General features: G+C 34.7%; 1 protein-coding gene across 1 annotated transcript in view; it reads left to right on the top strand.

Moving 5' to 3' along the window:
• Positions 1-3,932, top strand: part of ABHD17C (abhydrolase domain containing 17C) — an 82,639-nt gene extending 78,707 nt beyond the window's left edge. The window contains exon 3 of the mRNA XM_012542024.2: positions 2,409-3,932. Coding sequence (XP_012397478.2) covers positions 2,409-2,628 — 220 coding nt within the window. The 3' untranslated portion in view covers positions 2,629-3,932. The remainder of the gene's footprint in view (positions 1-2,408) is intronic.
• The last annotated feature ends 19,997 nt before the right edge of the window (positions 3,933-23,929 follow it).

A 23,929-nucleotide genomic window follows, 5' to 3' on the forward strand; every position in this document is an offset into this window, starting at 1 on the left:
CCTTCTTGAGTTGTTGAGTAGTTTTCGTGTAGTTCAGAACTATATTCTTTTTGGTCTAGATTAAGAGGTTGATATTAATATTTTAAAATATCATTTTCTCCCTGGAAATTTTCAAAATTAAAGTGCTGTTATTCCAAGATTATGTAATAATTGAGCTGCGTATATCAAGGTACCATGTTTTTTTCTTAAAACTGATTTGTTGATTACTATCATTATGAGATGAGTTATTAGAACATTGGAACATCATTTATTTAGCTACATGAATATATAGACCTCAAGGTACTTTAATTATATAATAGCAATACTTCTGGATTCAGCTTTGATGAATTTCAATTGTGTATAGTTTCAATTATGTATATATATATATATATATATATATATAGTTTATACTGGGATTAAATGAAAATTTAATGAGAACTTTGTCAGTAGATTTCTAACCCTAGGACAGTGTGTCTGGGAAAGCTCATAAGGCTAATGTTCATTTTATCCATTGTCTTACATGCTTTCAAGTTGATAATTAGAAGCTGATTTTAAAAAATGTTATATGATATTAAAAAAATGTTCATATGTCTTTATGAAAAAATGTCATTAGCTATCTAAGTTTGAAATAACCAGTTTTTTCTGTCTTTAAAATTTTAACTTTAAAATGCCACTATAATGAATAAAATATTTTATTTTCGTAATGATTCATAATTGCCTTATTTAAATTTAAACAATTAACTTTTCAAAAGTTTTTCCCATACACATACCAAAAGCTTTTTGTTTCTTTCAGAAATATTACATAAAAATAAGCAAATTCCTTATAAGTAATAACATAAATTTTCAAAGCTGGAAAACTTGAAACCATTTAAAATTAAATTTAATTTTTTCCATTTTCCATAAATTTTCAAAGTTGGAAAATTTCAAACCATTTAAAATTAGATTTAAATTTTCTATTTTTCCACTTTTGACATTTTGCTTAGCGTTCCTTGCTAACCTATGTTTAGTTTCAAGTTTTTAATTATGTCAGTTTATTCTATGCTCACACACACATGTACACACATGCATACATGTGTCTGAATATTCAGCTTCATTTGGAAAAATAATTTAAAATTTATTTTTATGAAAAAACTTATTTTTAGTTATCCTTTTTAAATTTTCATATTTTTCTTGGGTTTAGAATCATGTAGCAATTTCATATCAATTATGTGTCGTATAGGACCAATATAATTTATTATCCCACATGACTAACAAATCATGAATATATGAAATAAACTCAGTACTTTCTGAAATGAGTAGAATTATCTCCAATACTTAAAATTTCTATAAAATTAATTCTAGAAGAGAAAGGATAATCTTAGAAATAGCAGAAAATTTTGCAAGTCTATTTCCAAATTGTAGGTAAGAATCTATGACAAATCAAGTTTTTATATGGTAATCTGGCTGATAGAGTTTAGTGAACTATGACCTCTTATGATTTCTCAGAGTACCATATAAAAAAGTGACAAATTTTGTGGGTAGTTACTAGGGGATATAATAGGTTTTTTTTTTGTTTGTTTGTTTGTTTGTTTGTTTTTTGTAGGTCTTTAAAGCATATGGCTCATCTCCAATCACTTTCTCATTAATACTTTCAGAGGAAGTAGTATCCAAACATGTAATTCCAATTAATACCCTTTTTGGTAGCTTTTGAGAGGCCAGAGCTCTGCATAATTCAAGAGAAGGAACTGTTGAGGAGTCATTCTCTATTTTTGATTTATACAAAGTGTGACTAATTTTGTAAAGAATGGAGTCCTCTGTGAAGTAGAATTAAAACTAGTCCTATTGAGAAATTGTACACTTAGTAACATAACCAGTGCTCAAATCATTTTGGGGACACCTCTTTTAGGAATATCTTTAATGCTTACAGCATGTTCTTTTGAATTGTTTTAGCAAAGGCAAATTCTCACCCTTTGAACTTGGATTTTACTTTTGGAAACAGCCAAAATTCATTTGGGAGCCAGGTCTGATAAATAGGTACATTGAATTTAATATATACAGGGATCTGCAATGAAGCCTGATTGGAATCAGTTATGATTTTCTCCTATGGTTTAAAAACTTTGAAGGCAATTCCAAAGAAGGAAGTCTAAGATTGTCTTTATTTTTTGATGGGTTTAGGTTGCAGCATTGTCAAAATAATTGTTGGGGTACATTTGTTTGAATGTACAAACTATTTGTTTATATGAAAGCCAGTCTTCATAGTTTGTAAGTCACATTGCATAAATACAGGTATTAATAAATCCAAGATGTCACTTTACAAATTTATTTTTCTGACAGTCTTTAGAGACTCAGAAAAGAAAGGAAATTTCTTTTGTGTATATGTTAATCTGCTAACAAGAAAATAAAAGATTCTCTTTATGTGTGTGATTAATTTTTTTCCCTCTCTCTTACAGCATTGACAAGATATCTAAAGTAACCTCTCCTGTTCTGGTAATTCATGGTACAGAGGATGAGGTAATAGATTTTTCTCATGGTCTGGCAATGTATGAGCGATGCCCACGAGCAGTAGAACCACTCTGGGTAGAAGGAGCAGGGCATAATGACATAGAGCTTTATGCACAATATCTGGAAAGACTAAAACAGTTCATCTCTCACGAACTCCCCAATTCCTGAAGAAGAATACTTGATTTTACCTCATTTACTGTGAATGGAAGAATTATGTTTTTGCACACGCTTTAACTGGATAGCTGTAATGGCTTTATAACTATGAAGAAATGCCCAGTCTTGAGGGTGTTCTAATCAAATATCTGATGAAATTTCAGTCTTTTGTATATGAAAATCAGTCTATAATGCACATAATGTGATAAACAGTTGTAACTTTTCAGCTTCATTACCTTGGAGAAAGTGGAAATGATAGCTGAACATGGGGACACTTTTCTAGTGCTATAAGAAATAATCCCACGATCAGTTTTCTCTTATGTCTGATCATTTATGATTCTTTCATGCAAGACTTTTTTTTAATCCAATGGTTTCAGCATTTGGAATACTGCTTTTGTCTAATTGCAACTTCTACTTAATGGATTCTTGCCTTTGATCTAAGGGAGTAGTGTTTAATTTTTGAATTTTTAAGCTGTGGTATTGTAACTGGAAAGCTTATCAGGATGAAACTTTCTCTCTTAGTAATTCTTGTTAATGTATTGATCTTTTCCCCAAGCAGTCCATTCAAGTGATTCCTTTTTTTCCTAACACATAAAAAATACATAAGGGAGTTATCACCATCAGATTTTATCAACTGTAACTATATAAATATAACTGGAATATTCTTAAAGAAAAAATTAATGAAACTAAATGTTTTTTTAAAGTGTAAATTTATTACTAGCAGTTTTAATATTCAAGTTGTCTGATTGGTCTGACAAAGAGCCATAGCAGACTTTCCTTCTGTAAAGCATTCCTTGTAGACTTTTTAAAAGGATTGTACATATTTGAATTTACATTGTGCATAGATTCTTAATTGGTAATTTTCATTTAAGTCTAGTTACCACAACAAACTGCAAAATTCTTGTTTATAAATGATTGAATACATTTTGTTAATATGTTTTTATCCCTGTTATTTTGCTATTAAAATTTTTATAATGTTTCCAAGACAAAATAATTATACATTTATGTTTTGATGGATTTATGTAATTAAAAGTTTCACTAAACTACTTTTAATTTAGAAGTCATTTGGTTTTTGACACTGGAATGGCACAGAAATGCAAGACATTTAAAATTGTTACACTACTCATATGTTGGGGTTTGGGATTTTTTTTTTTTTTTGGTTATATGTATTTTTCCCCAGATTTAAAGGCCTTAAATGTACTGTAAGCAAGCCTCAGAATGTTATAAAATTTGATTGGGGTTGATTGCCACTATGTGTACTGTTGCTTAATGCAACACAGTGGTTGTATTGGAATAAAGGATGCATGGATTGGAGCATATTGACTTGTGTGATTTTCCTTTATTTTTCTTTAAAAAAAAAAAAAACTAAACTAAACTAAACAGTGGACAAGGTAAGAATACATTTTGTTGGATTTTTTTGTGGGGGAGAATGTGTCAAACTTTCTTGTTTCTTCTGGAGAAAGTCCCTTGATGTTTTCAGACTTCACTATATCAAAAATGATGTATAATGTGCCTTTGGCTAAAAACAGTAAAGTATATAAATTTAAGTACTTGTTTTCTCCCTTGTAAATCTATGGCTCTAAACTGGGTTTGCACAAGGTGGAGGTAAATCTCTCTTATCAACATCCAAAAGGAGAATTACTATATATGTAAAATATATATCTATATCTGTATTTATATAAATCTGCTTCACTTTTTTGACTTGTGACCTAAGCTTATCTTTAACTTTATCAATTTAAAAATTCAAGCAGTGGAAAGTTTTTGTAATTAGCTTTCAGTTATCATCATCTTGGGCTGCCTAGGCAGAGCCAGACCAAATAATTTCACAACCTCAGGCTAATTGTTCCCCAACCCCTGTCTTAGAGTCTCCCTACCAATTCATCCTCCACAATGCTACACACATGACTTTCCTAAATCATGAATCTGATCATATACTTAACTGATCAATTCCATTTGCTTCCTCTTAACTCTTTGATCAAACTTAAATTCCTTTAGCATGCAAAACTTTCCTAGCGTTACCTCTTATTAACTTTCAGATATAAAATGCTACTATATGTCATGGTTGAATCATACTGGCCCATTAGTTCCTTTCACAAATTGTTCTGTCTTCCCTCAGTACCTTTATACTGGCTGTCCCCTGTGCCTGTAGTATGCTTATTTATCTCTTCCTTTTACATGTTATTGTATTCTAATCAGATTCATTTTCCATTGATCCTCATCTAAGATCAGTGCCACTGAAAGAGTGAAAGTTGGAAGATAAGAGAGTATTAGAAGAAATAAGTAATTGGAGGAATTGCTATAGTGAGATATTCAAAAACATAAGAGGGTATTGGAAATCATTAGGAGAAAGAAAGGTGCCAAAAACAGATCTTCCCAATATTAAAGGTCCTGTCTAGGCTTGGCTATCTGCTCATGAATAGGGATGGAATTACTTCCTACTTTACCATATATGGTAGTTCCCAATTCCTAGAATTTGGAACTCAGGTTACTCTTAATGATTTTGTGGATTTTGTTAGAACTATCTAGTTCATATGAACAAATAGGTCCAGAAAGATATGACTTGTCTGTTCAGCATGACTTAAACATTTTAAAATTTTTTTTATTAAAGCGTTTTATTTTCAAAACATATGCATGGGTAATTTTTCAACACTGACCCTTGCAAAACTTTCTGTTCCAAATTTTTCCTTCCTCTCCCCCCATCCCCTCCCTTAGATGGCAGGTAGTCCAATACATGTTAAATATGTTAAAATATGTTAAATCCAATATATGTGTACATATTTATACAGTTATCTTTCAGCATGGCTGTTGAGTAATTTTAGATTTAAAAAGGTTTTTCTGTGAAAGTTTAACCATAAAGTAATTTTAATGGGGAAATAAAGTTTCAAGGCTTTTAATTAGCTTTTAAAACATAGCTCTTTGTAATATGGATCATGCCTGAATGACATTTTAAGTTCTTTAGTTAGAGATTTAGAGGTGGAGGGTTAATGCAACTACCTTTTACAGATGAGGAAACAGACCCCACAGGAGTTAGGTGACTTGAACAAGGGATGGTGATTTAGATTATAAACAGCAGAGTCATGATTTGAACATTTAAATCCATCGTATTTTCCACTGTGGACAGAGGGAAGGGAAGGGGGAAAAAAAAAAGAAAAGGTTTGTATTGCCTAACTGGCCAGTGCCAGATGGGTCCCCAAGGGAGTAGCTCCTACTTCTCATAGATGTATGTGTCCTTTGTTCTCCAAGGGGGATCATGACATCAGGGAAGTGATGCCATTAGATGCAAGTGAGTTGGATTTATGTGAGGGAAGGCTGTGCAAGGTCACCTGCCTCACTTTTTCCTCAAGTGTCATCTGGGTCCCGAGGCAGCATATAGGTCAGGATCTTGGCCTTTATAAGATAAGTTCTTTTACAGGTCTTTGTTTGAAATGTTTAACCAAGTTTTAAGCGCTGCACACCTGCTTTCCCTGCCTTCATGGCCTTTTTGAACAAATTGTTCTCATCTGCCCATTCAACCAGGGGAAGTCTCTACATGCTTGGAGTAATTCACCTAGGGTTTGAGACCCCTTAACTTGATTTAGCCCATCTGTCCAAACAGTTTACTAGGGTGGAGCTGCTGCACATGCTATAGCTTCTTGGAATCACAGTGAGATTTAGATGGGTCAGGTGGACACCAAAGGTGAAAAGCAGTTCTGTAAAGCCCAGCAGCCCTCATCCCAGAGGTACTCGTTCTTCTCTGAGTACGCCCTACACCCCGAATGTTCATAGGGACAATTTGTGTCTGACTTGTGGCAGAGCATTCTGAGCTTGTGTGGGTCTGATCAGCCAGTCAGATGTATTAACATAGTTATGTGATTTTGGTCTTCTTAGAGAAGGGTGGACTACAACCAACCAGTGACTGAGACACTGCCCAATCTGTGATTAAGGCTAGATAAGAAATGGATCCGAGAATGGCCTCTTACCTAGACTAAAAGAATGAATGTATGAACAAATAAATAAATCTGAGAGGGGAAAACCAGACCCTCAGGGATTCTGTCTGTTACAGAAATGATTAGGAGTATGATGAAGCCCTGCAGCTGGATAACAAATGATGAGTTTTACTCTGGCCCCCCCAGGGGAACTGAGAAAGTGTGAGTTTCTGAGTTGATTTGAACTTACAGGAAGTCCAGGTGATCAGCCTTGTGAGAAGTATTAAGCAATAGAGCCAACATTTGAACGAAGCTTTCTGATTCTAAATCATACCACTACTAGATATTTTATCTGATTGTAGGGAATTTTAGTTAAGTGTACTCTTAGACTGAGCGCTTGGCAGGAGATAATAGAGCAAAATAGGTACCTCTTTTTTTTAGATTCTCCTAAGTCCTCCCAATTACAGTCCATGTCTTCCTTAGTAAGTAATTTAAAATTTTCTCACTTAGCTCATATCTCACTGGCTTCTTTCCATCATCCACCTTGTCCATCTTGCCATCTTCCTTCCTTGCCCATATATTCCCTCACTCCACCTCTTATGTTGACTTCAGTAATCAAATCAATAGTACCTTTATTTCTGAAAAGGCTGTATTAATTTTTGTTGTTCAATTGTTTACAAGTTATATCTGTGACTTCATTCTGGGTTTTCTTGGCAAAGATACTAGAGTGATTTGCCATTTCCTTCTTCAGCTCATTTTACAGATGAGGAAACTGAGGCAAACAGGGTTAAGTGACTTGTCCAGGAACACCCAGCTAGTAAGTGTGTGAGCCCAGATTTGACTGGAGGAGATGATTCTTCCCGATTTCTAGACTCGGCTCTCTATCCACTGCGCCACCTAGCTGCCAACATGCCATTTGCTTTTCTTATAAATGAGTTCACTGTTTGTGACTCAAGACTAAAGTTGCCTGCCCTGGCTACCACTCTCCTACATGTATTGACTTATCTATGTAATTTCCTTGAGAACAGGGATTGTGTCTCTGTTTATATTTGCATCCTGAAAGCTTAGCACATCCTTAGTGTTTAGTAAGTGCTAATAAGTGCATTTTTACTTATTTCCATTATTCAGTTTCCTCCTGTGTGATCATAAGTCATTGAACCCCTGTAAGGAAATAGATTATCTTTAAAGTCATTTCGGGTTCCAAATCCTAGAATCCTCCAGAAACTATGACTACATTTATTTTGTTGTTAAATTATCTCTAAATTAGTGGGCCATGCCTCATTAATTCATGTGTTAGTTATGACCCCATGGGGTCTCATAACTGAATGTAGAAGTTGTGAAATTATGATTTATTATGAGTAAAATGTTTGATTTGAATTTTTATTTTATATACCTATATATCCAAGGTTGCATGAAAGTTTCTCCAGCAAAAAGGAGTCACAAATAGAAAAAATTTAAGAAGCCCTATATTAAAATGAAAAGATCATTATACTTGGAAGTATATGACTTGGTTCAAAACCTATTACTGATGCAACCTCTGTGACTTTAGAACAGTCATTTACCTTACCTAGGTCTTAGTTCCTCATCTTTAAGTTGAAATAGCTCAACTAAATAGACTCAAAGGTCCTTTACTTCTTAACTTCTCCACACCATGGTTTGCTTATTTGTAAAATGAGGATAATATTACTGTTCCTCGCAGTGTTTTCCAGAGGAATACACCTTACAGAAAGCTATAAGACACTATACATGACAATTATGACCAAACTCTTTCCTCCATTATCTGAAATGGCCAGGAAGCTGCTTTAGTAGCTGGTTCACAGAGTAACCAATTCCCTGCTCATATGAGCTTAGCAACAGAGCACAGTAGGTGGACTAGGACAGCTACATATTGAATCATGCATTTAAAATAGGAGCTGCGGAATTTAATGACAACTCAAATTAGAACTCGGGTTTTCTCATAATGTTCTTGGCACTATGAGGCTGTGTCTCTTAGCTGAGCATTAACCCACCATCATTATCAGTAGGTTGTGTACTTTGAATTGTTTTTCGAGAACATACTCTTTTGCCCAGTTAACCTTTTGACCAGTATCCTGCACTTGCAAAACTGTCCGTCGCTGTGCAAGGGAGAGTACTGGTGACTGCAGCAGAGCCAGTGTAAGGGGTGTCTGTGTTCCAGAATGCACTCCTTATAAATTACTGTGCTCTGAATTCTATAAAAGTTTCAAGTGTAATTGTTGATAAGGTCCTCTAGGAAGTCGGGTAGGAAACAAGTTCAAAAAAAAAAAAAAAAAAAAAAAAAACTAGAAGATTGAAGAGCAAAGTAGCCAGGAGAGAAGAGAAAAAAAAACAGAAATCATCATCTTGAAGGAAAGGAAAAGAAATGCCCCCACAGCCAAGGGATTCCCCCCCCCCCCCTTACTGAAGTTTGTACAAGTGATGGAAGGGTAAGGCTATCCTTTCTCTCCCCCAATAAAAAAAGAAAAAAAACCTGGGGAACAGTTCAGATATGTGGAGCTAGTAAGAGAAAGCAACTAAAGTATTGTGTAGAAAAACCCCAGGACACCTCAAGTGCTGCCCCCAAATGTTCTACTATCTACAATGAATGACTGGTTTCTCCTGCATTCAATGGGATAAAAATGGTTAATATAGGCAGCAGCAGAATTATCTATGTTGATCCTCCATTGAGTGAAGGGGGTTGGAGAAAGGTCTAAAAAGCTGGAGATTGAAGGAAATGTTTTTGGGGTATTTAAGTTTTTGCTATTTATGTTGCTTATCTGTTAACTTGCATTTCTGTTATTCTCTCCCCTCTTTTTTGCATTATGTTTATGTTTTGTATATGTAACTCTAGTGAGATTCAAGAAAAAAATGTGGGCTTAATTAAATTAGAGTTCCAAAAACATTTTAGCAACTCACATGTCACCTCCAGGCATGTTATATGTGGCATTAATCCTGCGATTATTTTGAATTATTTTATAGGCTATTTGGAATTTTCAAGTTGAAACTATTTTCCTCTATCAAAACAAAGATCATTTAAAAGTTTTTTTCTTATATATTCTGTTTGCTTTAATGGATATTATAAAGTTTTTTCCCCTATTGTGACTTTTCTTGATCATACCAGTTTTGGGATTTTGATTTTCAACAATAACTGATTAGACAGTTAACAGACATTTACTTAGTGTCAGGCACTGAAAATACAGGAGCAAAAGACAGTCTGTTCTCTAGGAGTTCATAGTCTGATGAAAGAAGTAACATCATAAGTACCATGTACAAACAAGCTTTATAGAACAAAAATAATCAACTAAAAGAAAACAGTAGCATTAAGGGGATTAGGAAAAAGATTCTTATAGAAGGGAAGCTAGGAAGGAGAGAATTCCAGACATAAGAGGTAGCCAACTTAAAGGTTCAGAGTCTGGAGATGGATTATCTGAGGGAGGAACAACAGGAACCTGTTGTCATTACATTCTAAAGTGGATGACTGAGTAGGAATTACAAGAAGTTTGGAAAGATAGGAGAGAGAAAGGTTATGAAAGACTTTGAATACCAAATGTTGGAGTTTACTGAGTAGGAGTGGTCAAATGAGCAGATCTGTGCTTCAAGAAAATTAAATGAGTGGAAATGGCCTAGAATGGAGAGAGACTTGTTCTAAGCAGCAGTCTACTGAAAGTTTTTACACATGAGGTCCTGAGAGCCTACATCCACAACTCTTGGCAAAAGATTAGATATGGGAGGTGAGAAAGTAAGACATTGAAGACACTTAGATTGTGAACCTAAGTAACTGGGAAGATGGCTATACTCTTCACAGTAACAGAGAAGTTAGAAAATAGGTGAAAAGATAATGAATTCAGTTTTGGACTTTTGGGGCTTAAGATATGATACTCAAGTTGTCTAGTAAACAACTGGGGAGGTGAGACTGGAGAATAGGAAAGAAGATAAGACTGGACAAATAAATCTGAGATGACAATGTATTAGTTAAACTAATTCACTAAGGTTTTAAGATGGGGAAGGATGAAGAATATAGCTAGTGCCAAGGTGATATCCTCTGAAAGAATTAAAGAATTGAGATATCAGAAATTACAAAAATGAAGAATAGGGTTTGGGGTTGTAAGGCAGGAGAGTTGGAAGGACAACAGGTTGTGATCAGATAAGACATTTCAAAGATCTTAAACATGGAAATGGAGCTTTTGCGGGTGATTATAGGATCAAGGCTATGAACATCTCTATATAACTGAGGTCAGGTTTGGGTAAGTCAAAGGAAATGAATAATTTGAGGAACTGGAAGGTGAGGGAGTGTCAATATATATATACTGAGGTCATTTACTCTCAAGGCAGGTATTGGAGAGTAAAGAAATTCTGTGAATCAGGCACTGAACTCATTGAGTAGAAAAGTGTCCTGGAAGTTGATAGGGGACACCTACTAGAATTTGGCTTGTATGGTAGATGTGGATTGAGTGAACCTCAAAGGAATCACTGAGTGATGTAGATAAAAGAAGAACCTGGAAGTGCCAAAGGGGGAGCAAGAAATGTTCCAATTCCAACTATCCACCTTGACCAGTGAACACGTGAAAGTCCACCTGTGCTAAAAATGGTGACCATGGAGATTGTCATCAGGATGCCAGGTTTCAGAGAATAAGAAAAGAGTAGAAAAAAAAAGATTTAAGATGATTCCTTTCAAGAGCACTGTGGAAACAGGTAATTTAGCTTAGAATGGGACATTGGGGCGAAGTGGGTTGAAAAATTATGTCATTGAATTATTGTTTATTACTGAAACCTCCAAGTTATTTCAGTATACTATGATTTACTGTTGGATTAAATAACACTTCCCCTCCTTAATTATTAAAAACAAAACAAAACAAAAAATAGTGATCAGTATTAAGAGTTGGTCCTCATCAAAGTTTGTTGGTTTACGGCATAATGATGGACATTAGAGATGGTGATATTACATTAATTCTTAGGGAATGTAGACTGCAGGCTAAGATATCTTATATAAATGTATGAAACGAATATATTCCACCATTTACAGAGAAGTAACTATTAATAAAACTCTTTAGAAACCATTTAATTAATCCCTCTATAAAGAGATGATATAAGGGTTAAACTGCAGATGTCCTGGTGAGAGAAAGATGGATTTAGGATCTGGTGATGAGCAAGCTGTTGGACAGAATGCTAGTGATTGACTCTGATGAGCATAAATAGCAGTTGTTTCTCTTTGGGGCAGAAACTCTGAAGATCTTTACCTCCCAGACTAGATTTTTCTTTTTTCTGACTAGGTAAAAGTTTCTAGGTAAAAAATTTGTTGCCTCAAATCTTACCTACCTTTAATCATTGAATGGGCATTGCCTTAGTCAAAGTGAGATCTGTTAAAGACTTAAGTTCACTGCATCCAGGACCATTTCCAGTCGTCCTGATCTCTATCTGGCCACTAGACCCAGATGGCTCTGGAGGGGAATGTGAGGCATGTGACCTTACCCAGTCTCCTTCACTTAAATCCATTCCACTTGCATGTCGTAGCATCACTTCCCTGATGTCATGGTCTTCTTTGAGAATGAAGGATAATGCCCATCAATTGGAGAATGGCTGAATAAATTGTGGTATATGAATGTTATGGAATATTATTGTTCTGTAAGAAATGACCAGCAGGATGATTTCAGAGAGGCCTGGAGAGACTGACATGAACTGATGCTAAGTGAAATGAGCAGGACCAGGAGGTCATTATATACTTCAACAATGATACTGATGATGATCAATTCTGATGGACGTGGCCCTCTTCAACAATAAGATGAACCAAATCAGTTCCAGTAGAACAGTAATGAATTGAACCAGCTACACCCAGGGAAAGAACTCTGGAAGATGACTATGAACCACTACATAGAATTCCCAATCCCTCTATTTTTGTCCGTGTGCATTTTTGATTTCCTTCACAAGCTAATTGTACACCATTTCAAAGTCCTATTCTTGTACAACAAAATAACTATGGATATGTACACATGTATTGTATTTAAAATGTACTTTAACATATTTAATATTCTACCTGCCATCTGGGGGAGAGGATGGGGGGAAGGAGGGGAAAAATTGGAACAAAAGGTTTTGCAACTGTCAATGCTGAAAAATTACCCATGCATATATCTTGTAAATAAAAAGCTATAATTAAAAAAAAGAGAGAGAATGAAGGATAAACAAATGAATAGAGTGTTTATTATCAGCCTTCCAGACTCATGGGAAATGGGTCCTTTTCAAGGGCACACTGGAACCCACCAAATGAATGACCTTTTGATCCTGAATAAATCATGCTATAGTTACGAAAATGCTTCAAACTGATAGGGAGAAAAAATTGACTGGCATGTCTACCAAAAATCTAATGTCCAAAGGACATATTATTGAGAATATCTGCAGATACCTGAGAGTGATTTCCTTGTCCAGAGAGTTCTAAGGACATATTGGTAAAGTACCTTCCAACAGGAAGAAGAGCTCTGTTTTTGTGCTGAGATTGGAAAAGATGCTGCAAAGAGCTGTGATTTGGGATGCGCTACCTATTAGCACATGGATTACACCAGCTTGGCTCAGTTGTTCAGGGACATTGTCCAGGATGTCTTTTTAATATATTGGTGAAATTCTAAGCAGAGGGAGCAGCCTTTTGGTTATTCAGAACTAATTCAATCAAGGTAGCAGACAAAGCATATGTTTGCTGTGTGCTGAAGTAACAAAAATCAACCTCTCTGGACTCCAAAAAGTCTTCAATGACAGTATGGGCCACTGGGTCCAAAAGAGACCAATTCATATCCAACAGATAATTTGGTAGACTCTATGAGCAACTGGGAGAGAAGTTGACCTCAAGAAGTTTCTTTAGGAACGTAATTGGCAACTTGAGAGCCATTATCCAAAGGTAACTAGATTACATAAGGTTCAAATCCATGTATTTCATCTTAGTAGAAATGTGTAGTCAGTCAGCAAGCTTTTATTAAGTGCTTACTGTGTACCTGATAATATGATTAATGCTAAGGATACAAAGAAATGAATGACACTGCATTTCGAGACACTACAAACATAATCTCATTAGAAAGACATGCATTCATTCTTTTTTTTTTCTTTCACTTAATTTTCTTTTGCAATAAATTGAGCAATTCTAAACTTTGAATGATAAAGTTTCTATTTATAAACTAAGCTTAAAGTTTTCTTAGATAGTACTGTGTTCATACTTACATTCTTCATTCAAATGTATCGTCATCAGGGCTTAGCATAATGCCTGGCACATAGTAAGCATTCAATAAATACTTATTGACTGATTGAAAAATCCTCCTTGATCTCAATGTATATGATATTAAAATATTGAGCTGGGGAGGATGTGCACAGAATTTAAGTAGGGAATGAGAATGGCAGATTAGGAAGGTCCATAAAAATCTTAGGCTTCATAATTCCTGCTGGGCCTGCCTATTAAATATATTTGTGAAGATAGATATCTGATCTGAACATGTCACTCCATTGTTCAAAACCCTTCAGTAGTGCCTTACTAACATTCAGACATATTTTCCTGGCAACCAAGGCCCTCTACAATTTTGCCTCACTTACTCTAGCCTTATCTTGCTATTTCCTATTCCAGCCAAACGGAATTGTTGCTCATCTTCCATAAATATCCTTCATTTCCTATCTCTGTACTTTGTTGAATAGTTCCCCAATGCCTCGAATATCCTGCTTCCTTAAATTCCAATAAAAGTGCCATGTTCCCTATGAATCCTTCCTTAACCACCTCCTTCTATCCCTAATATCACTGGTAATGACCTCCCCATCTCAGAGTTCATATAGTGCTTGGATTATATCTCTTAATAATACCTCATATTTATGTAGCATTTTGAAGGTTATAAAACCTTTTCCTGACAACAGATAGTAAGGTAAGATAGATAGTACAAGTTTTGTCATCACCCCCATTTTATGGATGAAAGTGAAACTTAAGTAAAAATGACTTGCTCAAGTCATAGAGAAAATGGAGAACTGAGATTTAAACTCGGGGCTTTTGACTTTGATTCAGTGCTTGTTCTACTCCATCATGCTAATTCATGCACAGAATATTATATTTTTGTTTGAATTGTGTCAGGGTAATATTCCCCTTCCTCAGCTGTAAGCACCACGGTTTTCAGCTCTTATTTCTTGTCTATGTCATCTCCAGTGCCTTGAATAATAATCATAGGTATTTCTTTAATCTGAAAATTATTGAATAGAGAGATTTAGAAGGGTAGTGTAAGTAATGAATATATGTTTGAAAGGAGATCATACTAAGTAGGCAAAAAAAGTCTTCTCCAGCTCATTTTATGGATAAAGAAACTGATATAAACAGATCTTTCTGACTTCAGGCCCAGCGCTCTACTTCTTGTGTCACCTAGCTTCCTAGCATAATAATAGCTGTTTAATTATTTATTTGTTTGTTTCTGCCTTTCAGCTGCAGAATGGATATTATTATCATCTGTGTGGATTAGCAAATGAATACTACAAATGCACCAATAAATGTCTATAAATATGCTTCAGTAATTCAAAGGATTTATGGGTTCATTGAAATTAAAGAAAGGGTACACTTAATAAAAAACATTAGGAAGTCAATAAATTAACCTCAAACAAAGAAGAAAATTTAAAATCCAGAGGGAAATAGATAAAAATAAAAAGAATCAATAAATAAACAAAGACCTGTTTAAAGAATTTTAACAAACTCAATTAACCATTAGTTAAATTTATGGGGAAAAGAAGAAAAATAAAATTGCTAATATAAAATTTGAATAAGATTAATTTCTATTGAATAGAGTAAAAATAAATAATGTTATATAAGTATGTATTATATATACAATTAGGTAAATACATGAAAATCTCTGATTGTGTAGGGGACTTCCTCCAGCAAACTAGGTTATAATCCATCTGTAATTTAGCAGATAAGTCCTAGAGACACATGAGATCAGGGTGCCTTCTTCAAAGTGGTAATGCAGACGGAAAACAGAAAACAAAAGAGTTAGTATTTGAACTCTGTCCTTCCTGACTAATTTCAACAATATATGTCCTCTATACTTTTAAATGAAATTGTTGTAATAAATTGCACTCTTCAGAATCCAATTTTATTCAATGCAAAAAATATTTATTAAATACCTACAATGTTCTAAGCAGCAGTGGAGGCAAAAACCCAACAGTCTTTGCTTCCAAGGGTTTTCCAAAATGATCACATATAAATGGATAAAAACAGGTGAGACAAAGGAAAACTTGATGAATGAAAAAGAATTGATAATAGTTGCAGGTAGATTAAGGGAGGCTTGTTGGGTGAATTGAGTTCAACCTTGAAAGAAGATTCTGAAAGGCTAAGGTATATAATCTAGGGATGACAGACAGTATATGCAAAAACATGTAGGTAAGAGACACCATGTTGAATTTAGGGAAAAGCACTAGTTGAATAAGAACATAACTATATTAATTCAAGGTAAATTCTTTGAATTTCTGAGATTTTTCCTCCTTTGATGTAGGTGAAAACATTTTTGTCAGTAATTATACTAAAAAAATACCTTGTATTTAAAAAAACCCAAATATACTATTATGTAAAAAATACTTTTTATATATATAATTACAATCTTTTAAGCTTGTATTAGATACAAAATCTCAAGAAATAGACATCATGACATTCTAATCAATGTATCTATTAATAGCATCCAAACCATTGGTGGCGGTGGGGTGTGTTGTGTGTTTGTGTGCCGCACACAAGACACAGCCTTATTCTGGTACTGAAAAGTAAAGCTGCAAAACCCAGAATTCAGTGCTACTGAGGACTGCAGGCTGGCTGAGGATAATCTGAGGTGATGGCTAGCACTGTCTGGGGGGACAAAGGGAAATGAAGTCTTGTACAAAAATGCCAATCCAGGAAAAGTAAATCCTAGACACCTACAGCCTTAATAAAAGGACAACCGGGTATCATAATGGATAGAGTACCAGGCCTAGAGTCAGAAAAATTCATCTTTCTTTGTTCACATCTGACATTAGACACTAGCTGTGTGACCCATTGCTTTACCCTGTTTGCCTTTGTTTCCTTTACTGTAAAATGAATCAGAAAAGAAAATGGCAAACCACTCCAGTTTTTCCAAGAAAACTTTAAATGAGGCCATGGAGAGTCACTATTCTATAGAGATTAAGTCCAGAACTGTGCTTTGCATATATGTGGTCAGCCACCCAGGCAAAAATACTTATTTTGCCTAGTGTGAACACCAGTTACCCCTTATTCCTAAACCTTACTCCTTTAGAATCACAGAATCAGCTCTTATGGGAAAATCTTATATCACCATATACATGTGAGTTATTTTTATTATTGAAGAGAGATCCAACTTGATACTACTTATTAATGACTACTATTTAGGCTTCCTTCATTCTTTCACTTAATCTAATCTACCTATCTGTACTATCATCTACTTCACATTACTTCATCTTGTCTATGAATTAATCAATTTATATTTTTTAAGTATGTACTATGTGACACACATTCTGCTAAGTATTGGGAGTTTAAAAAAAAAAAAAGGCAAAAGCTGGTTTGTTCCCCTAAAGCACTTACAATCTAATGGAGAAGACAGCATGCAAGCAAATATATACAAAGCAAGTTATATAGGAAATAACAAAAAAAGGGAAAGCATTGGAATTAAAAGAGTTGGGAAAAGCTTCCTAAAGAATGTGAGATTTTAGTTGGCACTTAAAGGAAGCCAGGGAGATCAGTAGTTTGAGTTAAGGAGGGAGAGCTTTTTAGGCATGGGGGAAATCCAGTAAAAAGAGGTCTAATTTCTTGTTTGTGGAGCAGCTGGAAGGCCAGTGCCACTAGATTGAAGAATACGTGTTGTGGACTAAGATAAAAGAAGACTAAAAAGATTGGAAGGGGCTAATTTATGAAGGACTTTGAAAGTCAAACAGAGAATTTTATATTTTCTTCTAGAGTCAACAAGGAGCTGCTGGAGTTTATTGAAAGGAGGGTCACATAATCAGACCTGTCTATAATATAAAGGATTTTTTAATTGCTTTTTTGAAATCTAAATATACTATAAACAAAGTATTATGCCCCCCCCCCTTTTTTTTACAAGGAATACTTAAAAATTTATATTGATTATCAAATGATATAGGATATTGCCATTGTTTTGTACAAACATTTTCATACCTAATATATATAGGAAAAGAACTTTATTTTAATATGCCTTGCTAAAATAAATGGATGGAAAAAAACCCATAACTTTCATATAGGATTAAAGTGGTTTGGGAGAGAACTTAATTTGTGATATATTTTTTAGGGCTGAAATCTCTTCGCTAACAATGTAGAGTGATACCTTACTTGTTTTAACACTTTAAAGAATCGGGAAAAGATCTTTTATTTATTAAAAACTAAACAAATGTGATTTGAAGAAACATAATTTTAAGGACACCAAAGAGGCAAATGTTGAGAATGTCAGAAAGCTGCTAAGCATGAAGGTAATTTAATCAACTAATTTGCATATAGATGTCTTGTAAATTAAAAGGGTAAAACTAAGAAAATGAGAAATTATAAATATGTGAATATTGATTCATGGTTTTAAAAGGCTATAGATTTCCAAGGAAAAAATTAGGGAGTTTTTTCTTTTCAAGTAAAATTTAAGTCACTGTATATCATAGCCCCTCATTGTTAAATATGCATCCTGAAAAACAAGAGACACCATGTAAAATAGCAGCTGAAGAAAAAAGGAAAGTGAAAAGAGTTAATGTGGTAGAGAAACTAAAAAGATATTGCTTTGGAGCTGGGACAAATAGAAGCAATAGGTTAAAAAGAGTCTTCAGTTGAACCAAGCATTTCTGATTGGTAGCAAGTACTGATATCATTGGTAAAGAGCTCCAATGATAGCAATTGCCAAATAAAGACATTACTTTCTGTGGCTACCTCTGTCTCAATAAGGAAAAGCAGAGAAGGGTTTGTACTTGTATCGTGGTAAGTGACTTTTAACTATGTTCTTTGGGTTCTGGTTTCATTGGATTCATTCAGCATTCAGTAGAGTGGAGAGTTGGCTGAGTTAATCTATATGGCTCAGAGATAGCCATTTTGATGAGATTGGCAATTGTCTGGTTTTAAAAAATTGCTAATTACAGTAAGAGCTAGTACTTTCTAAATGTCCCTTAAAAGTTAATTGTTAATTGAAAGAGCTTATAAAGATTATATTTGAGTTGAGAAGAGACAAGGATTTTCCTAGGTGAAGAATGAGCAAGATCTATAGTCAAGCAGTTAGGTAGATCTTGAGCCCCAGTATGGTGAAGCAGGCAAATGCCACTATCAGGACTTGCCCTGTCACTTATAGCCGAAGGAATGGGCAGATTCCAGCTCTGAGAACCACCACATGCTTCAGTATAACCCCAGGGGAATGGGTAATCTCCAGCTGCCAGACCACCATATACATCCGTGTGACCCAGAAAAACACAGAAACATCCCACTGGCCTCGTCACATGACAGACAGAAGCATTCAGAGCCCACTTCAGCACCAAGTAAACTGTCAGAACTCTATGTCCTCCCGACCATTCAGCACAGTAGCAGACATGAAGGTCTGTTGTGGATCTCAAGGCAATACCAGTGAGTAAAGTAAACAGTGAGGGCTTGCAACCCTTGGCACAAAAAGCCCGAGATGGTTCCCCTTCCACCCCAGAAGCAGAGTTCAAATTTAAAAGAATGGAAAAAGGCCAAAAAAAGATGATCAAACCCCTCAACAATGCAGTGATTCAGGGTAAATCCAATAGACTTTGGGATAGAAGATCCACATCCACAGAGAGAACTATGGAGATTGAATATGGATTGAAGTATAATATTTTCACTTTTGTTTTTTTTCTCTTTTGGTCTGACTTCTCTTGTGCAGCATGGAAAATATGGGGAAAAAAATCTAAAAGAACTGCACATATTTAATCCATATCAGATTACTTGCTGTCTTGGGGAGGGGAGAGATAAAGGAAGGAGGGAGAAAAATTTGAAACACAAAGTCTTGCAAAAAACAATGTTGAAAATTATTTTGATATGTTTTTGGAAAAACAAAATATTGAAAAAAAATTTTTAACATTTAAAAATTTTAAAAACAACAAAAAAAGATTCTGACCTTAGACAATTATTATGGTGCCAGGGAAGATCAAGGCACAAACTCAGAAGAAGACAACAATGTCAAAATACCTATGGGCAAAATCTCAAATTAAAATAAGAAGTGGTCTTAAGCCCAGAAAGAATTTATGGAAGAGCTCAGAAAGGATCTTAGAAATCATATAAGAGAAATAGAAGAAAGACTGGGACAAGAAATGAGAATGATGCAAGAGTAGAAAAAGAAAACAACTACTTAAAAAGTAGAATTGGCCAAAATGGAAAAGGAGATACAAAAATCCACTGAAGAAAACAAATTCCTTAAAAAGTAAAATTGGCCAAATAGAAAAGAAAGTACAAAAAATAATTGAGGAAAACAACTTTTTAAAAGTTAGAATTGGGCAAATGGAAGCTAACATCCCTAAGAGACATCAAAAATCAAATTCAAAAGAGTAAAAAAACAATAGAAGAAAATGTAAGCCATCTAATGGGAAAAACAACTGGAAAACAGAGCCAGGAGAAACAGTGTCAAAATCATTGTACTACCTGAAATCCATAAGCAAAAGGAGGGTCTAGACAGCATCTTTCAAGAAATTATCAAAGAAAACTGCCCTGATATCCTGAAACCAAAGGGCAATGTGGATATTGAAAAAATCCACCAATCATCTCAAGAAAGAGATCCCAAAATAAAAACTCCAAGGAACATTATAGCCAAAATGCAAGGACTATCATGTCAAGGGAAAAAAAATACTACAAGTGGCCAGAAAGAAACAATTCAAACATCATAGAGCCATAATCAGATTATACAGGTAAGCAACATTAAAAGATCAGAGGTCAAGGCACATGATATTCCAGAAGACAAAATAGCTGGGACCAAGAATCACTTACCCAGTGACATTAAGCAGAATACATCAAGGGAGGAAATGGCCATTCAATGAAATCAAAATGTTTGGAACACAAGGTTTTGCAAGGGTGAATGTTGAAAACTATCTATGCTTGTGTTTTGAAAATAAAAAGCTTTATATAACTTTTTTTTTTAATGAAACCACCCTAAAAGTAGAGAGCCACACACAGAACAAAGGTAAGGATCTGGAACATAACCTATTATGCTTCAGTTGAACTTTTAAAAAAAAGGAGCAAAAATAGACTTAAAGATAACCAACCAAAAAAAAAAAAAAAAAAAAACCAAGAAAAATTTAAAAAGTAATTAGAATAGTAGAAAAATTATATATAACAGATCTTTGGAAAAAATGGAATTCAAAAAGAAGGGAATATACTTTTTTCTCAGCAGCACATGGTATGTATGTATTGGCATAAAATACTGAAAATCAAATGTAAAAAGGTTGAAATATTAAATGCACTCTTTTCAGATCATATTGAAATAAAAATCACGTTCAACAAAGGGCAATGGAAAGATAAACTAAAAATTAATTGGAATAGAGCCAAGATGGAGTGAAGGTATGTCAACAAAATAGAAAAAAAAAAAAAAAAACAGATTAATGAATTGTGCATGCAATTAAAAAAAAAAAAAAACTAGAAGGCAAATTTAAAATCTATAATTGAGCACCAAATTGAAAATCCTGAAAATCAAATATGAGATTAATAAGGTTGAAAGTTTAAAAAAAAAGTTTTGAGACTTTTTGGGGGTGGAGCCTAGAGGGCAGAATAAAGCCAGGAATCTGCTGAAGCTCTCCCAGTATCCTTCAAAAATCACATGAAATTAAGCTTCTGAACAGAGTTTGATGGCATGAAACCATTCTTTACCTCAAGATATACTGAAAAAAATTTCAAGAAAGGTCATTCTCACTGGGGTAAAAAGGGTGTTCAGCCCAGCTTTGATAGACTCTGGGAAAGCTGGTAAGAGGGTCTTAATCACAGCATATCAGCAAGTAAAACCTTCTGACCTGGCATAGTAGAGAGGCAAATCATTGGGGCAGTTTCCATCCCAGCTCAGAAGTTAAACTGTAGGAAACCAGACTGAAAAGAGCAGCCAAGCAACCTACTGCAAACAAAAGGGGCCCTATGCTTAGAGCCAAGGCTCAGAGTTACACAGGAAGCTTGGGACAATGCCCTCTTCACCCCAGAAACAGAGGTCAACCATAAAAGTAAAAAAAGAGGAAATACCAAAAGAAAAGGAAAGAAAATGAGCAAGAAACAGAATAGAACCTTGACCATAGAAAGCTACTACGGTGATACTGCAGATCAAAACACAAACTCAAGTGAGGAAAAAATTTGCACAGAAGAAATCCCAAAGAGTTGAATTGTACTCAAAACCAAAGAGGCTTCTTGGAAGTGCTCAAAAAAGACTTTAAAAGGCAAATAAGAGAGGTAAAATAAAAAAATTAGAAAGGAAATGAGAGGTATGCATGAGAGTCAACAGCTTAGAAAAGGAAAGAAAAAAATTGTCTGAAGAAAACAACTCCTTTAACAGTAGAATTAACCAAATGGAAAAAGAGATCCAAAAACTAACTAAAGAATCACACATTAAAAACTAGAACAAGGAAAATGGAAGCTAATGACTCTGTGAAGCCCCCAAGATCAGTCAAACAAACTTAAAAGAATGAAAAAAATGGAAGAATATGTGAAATACCTCATTGGAAAGTAGCTGACTTAGAAAATAGATCTAGAAGAGAATATTTAAAAATTATTGGCTTACCTGAAGGCCATGACCAAAAAAAGAGCCTGGGTAGCATTCTTCAAGAGATCATTAAAGAAAACTGCCCTAATATTCTAGAAACAGAGAGAGAAATACTCATTGAAAAAATCCATCAATCACCTTCAGAAAATGATATCCCACAAGGAAAACCCCAAGAAACATTGTTGTGAAACTTCAGAAGTACAGCCTCAAGGAAAAAAATACTACAAACTGCTATACAAAAGCAATTCAGATAACAAGGAGAAACAGTCAGGATTACACCAGGATCTGATAGCTTCTACAATAAAGGATTGGAGGGCCTGGAAAGGAATGAAGGGCCATAATCCAGAAGGCAAAGAACCTAGGCTTACAACCAGAATGAAGTAGAAATTTTAAGCTATAAACAGAGGGCTCAAGAGAATCATAGAAAGGTAAACAGGGGGAAAATATATATTATTTAAAAGTTAAACTGTTTACATTCCTCTTCAGAACTGTATCTGTCACTGGAGCAAACTGATAGGGGCATCACATGGACTAAGGGTGTAGTTGTGAATGTATTCTGATGTGATGACATTGAAAAAAAAACATTAAAGGGTGGAAAAAGATTTGTACTTGAAAAAGAGGAAGAAGAGGTACGATGGGACAATTAGTTCACGTGAAGAGGTGCAAAAGATCTATTACAATCCAGGGAAAGAAGGGAGAGGGATGAGCATTGTCTGAAGATTGATCTCATCAGTTTTTGTTCTAAGAGGGAATAACTTAATCATTCAGAAATTTATTTAACCCTATAAAGAAGTAGGAGGAGAAAGAGGAAAGAAAAGGGAGAGGCAGGTTAGAAGAAAGGGCATAAACTCTAGGGGAAAAGGTAAGAAAGGAGGGAAGGGGTAATAGAAGGCAAGGTAGTAGGCGGAGTAGGAGTCCTCACCCCCTTTACTAAGGGGAGAGGGAGAGGTGATAAGAAATAAGGTAGTGGGTGGGGTGCTAAAAATACAGGACTGGGTAGAAAGAGAGATATATACGGGGCAGAAAATAGGATGGAGGGAAATACAGACCTGGTAATAACTGTGAATGTGAATGGGATGAATTCTCCCTTAAATAGAAGCAAATAGCAGAGTGGATTAAAAAACAGAATCCTACAATATGTTGTTTACAAGAAACACATTAGACACAGTGAGACATACAGAGTAAAGGTAAAAGAATGGATCAGTATTTATTTTGCTTCAACTGAAATAAAAAAAAAAAGCAGAGGTAGCAATTCTAATCTCAGATAAAGCAACAGTAAAAATAGATCTTATTAAAAAAGATAAGTAAGGAAAGTATATCTTGATAAAGGCTACTGTAAACAATAATGTTGTAATGACACTAAATGTGTATGCACCAAATAATAGAGCAGCCAAATCTCTAGAGAATGTTTTAAGCCAGTTACAAGAAAAAATAGACAGCAAGACTATACTAATGGGGGACATCAACCTTCTCCTCTCAGAATCAGACAAATATAAACCACAAAATAAAGAAGAAACTAGCAGATTACTAAAATCCTAGAAAATTTAGATATGATAGACCTCTGGAGAAGATTAAATAGGGACAGACAGGAATACATCTTTTTCTCAGTAGTACATGGCACCTTCACAAAAATTGACCCTATATTAGTGCATAAAAGCCTCACAATCAAATGTAGAAAGGTAGAGATAGTAAATGCTTCCT

Source organism: Sarcophilus harrisii, chromosome 2 (genome assembly GCF_902635505.1).
Source record: "Sarcophilus harrisii chromosome 2, mSarHar1.11, whole genome shotgun sequence".
Lineage (NCBI taxonomy): Eukaryota > Metazoa > Chordata > Mammalia > Dasyuromorphia > Dasyuridae > Sarcophilus > Sarcophilus harrisii.